The following is a 7,588-nucleotide window of genomic DNA, read 5'->3' as shown; positions in this document are numbered from 1 at the left end:
GCGTTGCCCTTTTTTCCCCTCCTTGTAACAGGTCATTGAGAGGTTGACAAATTTTTGCAGCTCCCGGTATGAAACGTCTCTAAATATTCTAATATTTGTATCCTTCCTTGTTGCATTTTTGTAAACCGTTTACAAAGCGTTTACAACAGAAATTCCCAGAAGGAGATGAATGCCAAGTTTTCTGTACCATTAGATTCCTTTCCTAAGTGTGATGGCAAATAAAATAAATAAAAAAATAGGAGTCATCGATAATGAAGCAAAAAGGAAGGAAACGAAACCCACCTTAAACTCAATAAAAGGAGCCATCAAAAGAAAAATAAATTCGCAAAAAACAGCCAAAGAAATCAACAATAGTTTAACACTTTCCGCACAAAAGTCGCGGAAACTCAACCCACAACCTAACCTGGTGGCCAGGGCAAAAAGTCTAGCAAACACCCCAAGAAACACAGCTATAGATCATCACCCCAGCCAAGAAGAAAAGGCTAACGAAACCAAAAACATGAAGCCCACAAGAGCTACTTCGCCTCCAGCGATAGTAACAAAAAATAGGTTCAGTATATTACAATCTGAACCAGAGCCTCATCCACAACCGGGACCATCAAACTCCACGTGGAAATCAACGCTAGAGCAAATAAAAAAGAAAAACGAAACATTACGAGGCAAAACGGGAAGACACGGTCCCACCACGTCACCGGAACAATCGGCGCAGCAAGGGCGTCGCACCCCACCGTACAACCCAGGAGGCCCGGCGCCTCCAACACCGCCAAGGGGGGACCGAGCACCGGACGGACGCCCCACCGGATGCTCCGCGGAGGAACGCACGAGCACCCCACCCACCACAAAAGACAACAGGCCGCCACCCATAAACATACTCCTACAAGACCCCAAGGACACGGTAATGCTCATAGAGAAAATAGCAGACATCAAGCAATTTCATATCAAAAGAATACACTCAGGTAAACACGCACTTTACCTCCGAAACCTATCCGACTTCCATAAAGCGAAACAAACACTCCTCTCAGCGAACACAACCTTCTACACATACACACCCAAAATAGAGAAACACCACACATACTTGTTAAAAGGTCTAGACAATAGCTACACTGAAACAGAAATACTCACAGACCTACAAGCTCTACAAATAGACGACGTCCAGTTTACAAAAGTCTCACGATTTACGACAAAAAAGTCAAGGGAGAACAATATATTGCTCCCAATTTACATAATACAATTATCCCCCGACAGCAATATAAGTAAGCTGTTCAAAATTAACCATTTTTATCCTGTTTAAAATTAACCATTAAGCCACAACCAAACCTGGTTGCCAGGACCAAAGGACTAGAAAGCATCCTGGAAAACACAGACGAAGAATATCACTCCACCCAAGAAGAAAAGACTAAAGAAATCAAAAATATGAAGCCCATAAAAGCTATCTCACCTCCAGCGGTCACAACAAAAAACAGATTCAGCATACTACAATCAGAACCACAACCTCAATCGCAACCGGCACCATCAAACAATTCAACATCGAGTTTAACATTAGAACAGATAAAAAAAAAAGAAATGTTAGGAGGCAAAATGCGAAAACACAGTCCCACCATATCGCCAAAACAATCAACGCCGCAGGGGCGGCAGGCCTCATCGAACAACTCAGGAGGCCCAGCGCCACCAGCATCGCCAGGGGGACCGGGGGGGGGGGCACCTGACGGACACTCCACCAGACACACCGCAGAGGAGCGTACGGACGCCCTAACCACTACAAGGGAATAAAAACCGCCGCCTATCAACATAACGTTACAAGACCCAAAAGACACGGTAACGCTTATGGAGGAAGTATCCAACATCAATCAATTCTGTGTTAAAAGGATACACTCAGGTAAGCATGCTCTCTACCTCCGAAACCTATCCGATTTCCACACAGCGAAAGAAACACTCCTTGTAGCCAACACAACTTTCTATACGAACACAACTTTCTATACGAACACACCCAAGGTTCGAAGAATTGCGTTGAAAATCGATATGATGAGTGCAATCCCCTTTATGGGAAGTTCTTTGATTGCTTTATTGCCTATTAGGTCGTGCTCCGCTGTTTTCTTGGGATTTAGACGACTGATTGATTCTATAATCTCTGCAGAAGTGAAGGGTTCAGTAGGAGAAGACATTTGGAAGGGAGAGTACAGGTATTCAATAATGTCCGCTTTTATTATGTTCGTGTTTAAGTATTTCGTGGCTGCTTCGATATCTTCATTAGTTTTTAATGAAATTAAGACTGAAGTTGTGTGATTAAAGACTTCCCTAAAGAGCTGGCAGTTGGTGAGTTGGTTATGAATAAACCCATTAGGTGTATTCTCTATAATTGTTGAACTGACTGTAGCTATCGGGGGAATGATCAGAAGAGAGATCAGCCGAGGAGTCGGTTTGGACGTATCTTGGCGAGATATTTTTAGTTATCGTCCGAAATTCATGCCTCTAGACCAGAATACCCCCTTAACGCAGCAGAAATTACGGTTGCAGTATTTCTGCGTGTGACCGTACCTTTGGCACCGTTTACATTCCACTATCTCTTTCTTTATTAAAGGAGGTTCGATTTTTACTACCGAGTTCATTAGTCGAGTTATGTTATAGATTTGTTTGTTATTTGGTTTTTGTTTTAAGTTGATGAAGAATAGGGATAGCGGGTTTTTCGAAATTCTATGTCTAATGTTGCTTATGTTTGTTACTTCATGGCCAAGATTTAGGAGTTTGGACTTTAGTTCGTCCAAGTTAGTTCAGTGTTAGATGTTACGTAGTACCACTCGAAAAGGTCTTTCTTGCTTTAGTTGATACGTGTGGAAGTTTGCGTTAACGGTTTTTAGTAGCTTGGTTAGTTTCCTATATGATTCTGGGTTGGTCGGCAGAATTTTGACTTGGTTATTGCTTATTTTAAGTTTGTAGTCTTCTTTGTTAATTTCTTTTTCAATGGACTTTACCATTGTTTGAATGTCGATGACGTCGTCAATGAAGATAAGTGGGGGAGGAGGACTTTTGCGCGTATTTTGGTCTGTTGGTGTTTCGGCTGTGTCCATGGAGTCATTAGTGGATTTTCTAGTATTGATTATCTACTATAGGTGGTTACATCACTTGTTGTCTGTTCGTTTTGGCTAGTGATTGCGTTACTTTTAACTATTTCTAGCTTACGCTTTTTGATATTTTTCGTCTGGAATGTTAGGAGGGACATATTGTCCTTTTGTCACGGGGGGAGGGGGGAAGAGCGGAGCAGTTGTGGTTTTGCTCGAGAGAGCCTGGTCGGGATATTTGGGCCATCATCGATCTAGTTAATTCAATTTGAAGTAAATAGTCGAGAGGCTATGATACGGATCAGAGATTTGGAGTGCTGGATTTTCCACTGGTTAGTTATGAAACACTTGGATTAAGTTTGTTTCGAATCACTTTCGACGGATGGGTGTCACGTGTTTTTTTACGAACTTCACAGAGTACTAGACACACGTCTGCACGCTTCGGCACTCAACAGCGAACTCGCTAACCGCCCTTGAGAGAAAGTTGTTAGCGGGAAGCATCGTACGTAAAAAGAGCAGATTTCCTGTATCATCTCGTAGTAGGTGATAGATTTTGGGATTGTTAAGACAAAGACTATTTGTTCACTTGAAGAACTTCAGCTAAATAGATCCCAAGATTTATAGCGGGTCCTTGAGCTAATTATAAATATCCTACGAAGATGTTTCGACATCTGGCAATCATCTTATCCGAAGAATAGGGTCTTAGCAAGCCACAGGACAGTAACCGTTGGAAGGTTTGCTGTCGAGTGCCGCTACAATGTCGGAGTTTGATCTGGTCCTATCTGGTAGTTGGTGTTCTAGAATGATAATGTAATCTCGTCTAGGTGAAGCAGTTGACTTTAGGTATGTTGCTTCTGGGATCTCTGTTGTTTGGTTCACTCGAGATGGGACCTTTCCTTGGTGGATGAATGAAAAATTTCGAAAGTAACAATTCTCGCCTGTGTGTCCGATTCATGAGCACTTGGAATATTTTACTTTCGCTCATTCATTCGGAAGCTTGTTATTTATCTGTAGGAACCTTCTTTTGGCTTCGTTCGGTTTGCCAGTATTATCGCTGGTCTCCGTGCTCCTTGCTTCTTTTTGATATATAACTCCATTTCCGACGCGAGGTCCTGAGCTTTGACCAGTGTATCTGGTTGACTTGGATAACTTATTGTCCGCTGTCTTCTTTCTGGTTCATGATGTTTGCTTTTATTGTGTCGAGTTTCTCTTCTTGTATAGCGATTCTCCTGCTTGCAGGTTTTAAATGTTTGTTTCGAATAGCATAAATTAGTTTGTTTAATTGTTGTCGGATGCGCATATTGTATGATTGTACGCTTTCCGTGTTTGCTTGTCTAGGCGTTCTAAGTTTGTCGCGGCAACTGGTTACTGTATTTGGGATTGAGACGTTCTATCGTAGTGCGGGATATAATTCTTCGTAGTTTTCGATTTCAACGAAGCGGGTACTTCTTTTCTTACTTTCAATTATTTTCTTCACAAGAGTTAATTTTAGAAACAATGGTTTCTGGTAGCATTGGTTTCTGGCGTACCTGACATTCTTTATGAAGCCTCCTACACCAACGTCGTCTCTTCCTCCCAGAGTTTCGATTTGTTCGTTGCCAGCCTTAGCTGGTAGTTTGCTTGGGATTTCCGTTGAACTCCTTCGTGTTTGACAAGATGGGGTCCAGCTGTTGGTTTTGCTGATATAACTGACTCTCCTTCCGAATCGTCGGATAATGTTTCCGTTCCAAGGGTCCTAAATGAGCGTCTACCAGATTCGTCTTCAGTGAGTATGATTAAGCGCAGAGCTTTACTGAGTTTTTCAATTTTTTCTACACGTTTCTTATTCTCTGTAGCTAACACTTTCAATTAATATTTCTTCCGCTTTATTAAAGTCTCGTATGTTATATAGGTACAACACGTGTTTACCTGCGTGTATTCGTTTAATGTGGAATGAGTCTGTGTTTGGAGTCTCTTCAATGAGTTTTCTAGTGTCCTTCGGATTTTGCAGCCTGTTTATTGGAGGCTTTCTGCCGTTGAGGATTTCGTTGGCGATGGTATTCTTCTTGCTCTATTTATTATTCTCTCTCGTACTTGTGATTTCTATGTTTATTTGCTTTATTTTGTAGATTTTTTCCTTTTCCCTTATCAATTCCAAGTTGCAACTGTTTGATCTTGCAGTTTCTTTTATATCTATTATTTGAGAATGTTGCTGTGTCTGTGAGAGTGGGGTTTCTCGTGATAGCAATATGTCGAATCTACTTCTTGTTGGCATTTTTGCAATTGGGAGTCTCTGCTGTGCTCATGATCTCGTTTCTTCCCCTATATGCATCTCCTATTGTGTTCTCTTCTTTTCTTTTACTTTCTTTACCACTTTCTTGCTTTTGTTCCTACCTATCAAATTTGACGGAAGGTTGATTTCAGTTACCTTTATCAAGGAAGTTCTTGGTCGATTTTTGCATTAGTATTTTTCTTTTTGTGGCTTTTTTCATTCCGCTTATGGAGATTTTCGATCCATTGTTTTGGTCACCATATCCGTTGTCTTCCATCTTTTTTTCTTCATTTATTAACTTGATTGTTTTGATAGTGAGGATAACACGTGCACTATTCATCACTTTTGTTACTAAATGTCATTGAATAATTTGACACACTCACTGGCAACTCCTTGGCATAGTATTTTGGGGGGGGGGGGTTTACTGCTGTCCGACTTGCTCGGGTTTCGCAGCTAACTGACGACAACCAGTGCACTCAGCGCGGTATGAAGGTTGGCTGATATAACTAGTTTTTGTCCAAAAAAAATATAATACTTAAAGAAATATGAATTGGTGTAAAAATCAGTTGTACATTCAGATATATAAAAGTATGCGTAGCTTCACTTTCAAAAAAGTGGCTATGAGATTCCTTCATGTACTTGTGCACTTGAAAGATTGCAAGGATGAAGTGGACGGAACTTTGTAAATTGATTTTGTTGAACCTGAAGTTTTGTATTTAAAAATTGTGATGCTGCATTTTCGACATGCTTTCCACAAGAAATAAATACGGTTTCTACCACCGAATTGAGTACTTAAGTTTGCAGGAAGCTTCCCTTGTCTTCGACATGACAAATTTGGCGATCCCTCCCAGGATACTCATCATCCTCAACGGGAAAACTTCCAACCAACTGTACGGACGTTTGGCAACCAAAGGACTACGGTCATACCAGTTGAAGACACGAGTAATCTACGAGCCCAGGTAATATACCAAACTGACCTTCATACGCCATAGAAATCGAAGACCTAGTTTCGATCCCAAATGTTTTCACATCACAATGACTTAACCAACGACCACATCTTCAGCCGACTCGAATTTGTTGCAACAAGTACTAGACCGACGATAAAAGACAGACAAGTTCAACCGGGCTCAATCCGCTGTGTTATGATGTTAGTATTGACTATCGACTCGCGACTGACGTCTAACTACTGAATTTTAACTACTGACTTTCCTTCACGATGATGCCGCAGAGGAAAACTATGATGGGGTGTGTCTAAGGATGCGAGATCATCGGATTCGTCGAGGAAAATTAGAAAGGAGATTAGACGAGGAAATTAGAGTATTATGATAGTGCAAGTCGGAAGGGCCTGATTTCCTATACAAAAATGAGTCGAGTATGAAGTGACAAGTTTCGATACAAGACTTGGTTTTCCAGAAAATCAATTATGAAGTTCCGTCCACTTGACTCGTTACTTTTTAAGTATACGCGTACCTACATGACGGAACTTCACAATCCGTTGTATGAAAAACGAAGCCAGGAAAAATTCTGGAAATCTGACTGCATGTCTCAAAATACCATTCTTCCTCATACATGCATGTATGTTTTCTTAAATATTTAGTCTATTGGATAGCATGAAATAACGAAACTGATTACTTCAGCCAACGCTCATACCGCGTTGAAAATACTCGTTCTCGTCCGATCACGAAAGTCAAGCAGCGCTGGGCACGGTTAGTACTTGGATGGGTGACCGCCTGGGAACTCCGTGTGGTGTTGGCTTTTTTTACTTTTCTTAACACTTAGCCAACCGACCGGGCAGATCTCCCTTTTTTACTTTACCAATTCGTTTTCTTTTTTGTTGTTGTTGTTATTGTGAGCTATTGTTTATCTGGAATTGATCCTAATTAATTGCGACTCTATTCCTGCTTTTATAAAATACAATGTGTAATAAAATACGTCAATTTAGTGGTCTTAAAATTAATTAAAAAGTTACACTATCAGTTATGACTAAATAAAGTTATAGTCGAACGATATCACACTGTAAAAAAATATTAAAATGCATTATGAATTTTTAACTTCACGTTCAAGTCATGTTATTTATCTTAAGTCATCTTTAATGTCTTTAATGTTACTTATACCTATTTATACTTCTAATTTGATGTTTTGAATAAACAACATGTAAAATCGTTAAACAAAATCATTATCTCAAAATATGATTGACCACTTACATAATTTTTATACTCCTTTGTTTTAAGTATTAGTGCATATTAGTCCTCCTTAGAAAAATGCACAATGGAAAGTGTAT

At 40.3% G+C, this 7,588-nt stretch overlaps 1 protein-coding gene and 1 non-coding gene across 2 annotated transcripts; both read left to right on the top strand.

Annotated features, from left to right (window-relative positions):
- The first annotated feature begins 211 nt into the window (after window positions 1–211).
- Window positions 212–1,770, top strand: LOC117208424 (serine/arginine repetitive matrix protein 1-like). The gene is made up of 2 exons (XM_033449619.1): window positions 212–895; window positions 1,306–1,770. The coding sequence occupies exons 1-2, from the start codon at window positions 212–214 to the stop codon at window positions 1,768–1,770; spliced, it is 1,149 nt and encodes a 382-aa protein (XP_033305510.1).
- A 5,173-nt stretch (window positions 1,771–6,943) lies between these two features.
- On the top strand, window positions 6,944–7,062 carry LOC117208425. Its single transcript, XR_004487692.1, has one exon. It is a non-coding gene; the product is annotated as a 5S ribosomal RNA (ribosomal RNA).
- The last annotated feature ends 526 nt before the right edge of the window (window positions 7,063–7,588 follow it).

This window comes from Bombus bifarius, unplaced genomic scaffold (genome assembly GCF_011952205.1).
Source record: "Bombus bifarius isolate JDL3187 unplaced genomic scaffold, Bbif_JDL3187 scf7180000008072, whole genome shotgun sequence".
Lineage (NCBI taxonomy): Eukaryota > Metazoa > Arthropoda > Insecta > Hymenoptera > Apidae > Bombus > Bombus bifarius.
This window is presented reverse-complemented; position numbering and strand designations above follow the sequence as displayed.

Coding starts and splice junctions, on each gene's coding strand:
- LOC117208424 (XM_033449619.1), top strand. CDS start 212: ATGGCAAATAAAATAAATAAAAAAATAGGAGTCATCGATAATGAAGCA. Junction 896..1,305: donor TACAAGACCCCAAGGACACG/GTAATGCTCATA, acceptor TTAACCATTAAG/CCACAACCAAACCTGGTTGC.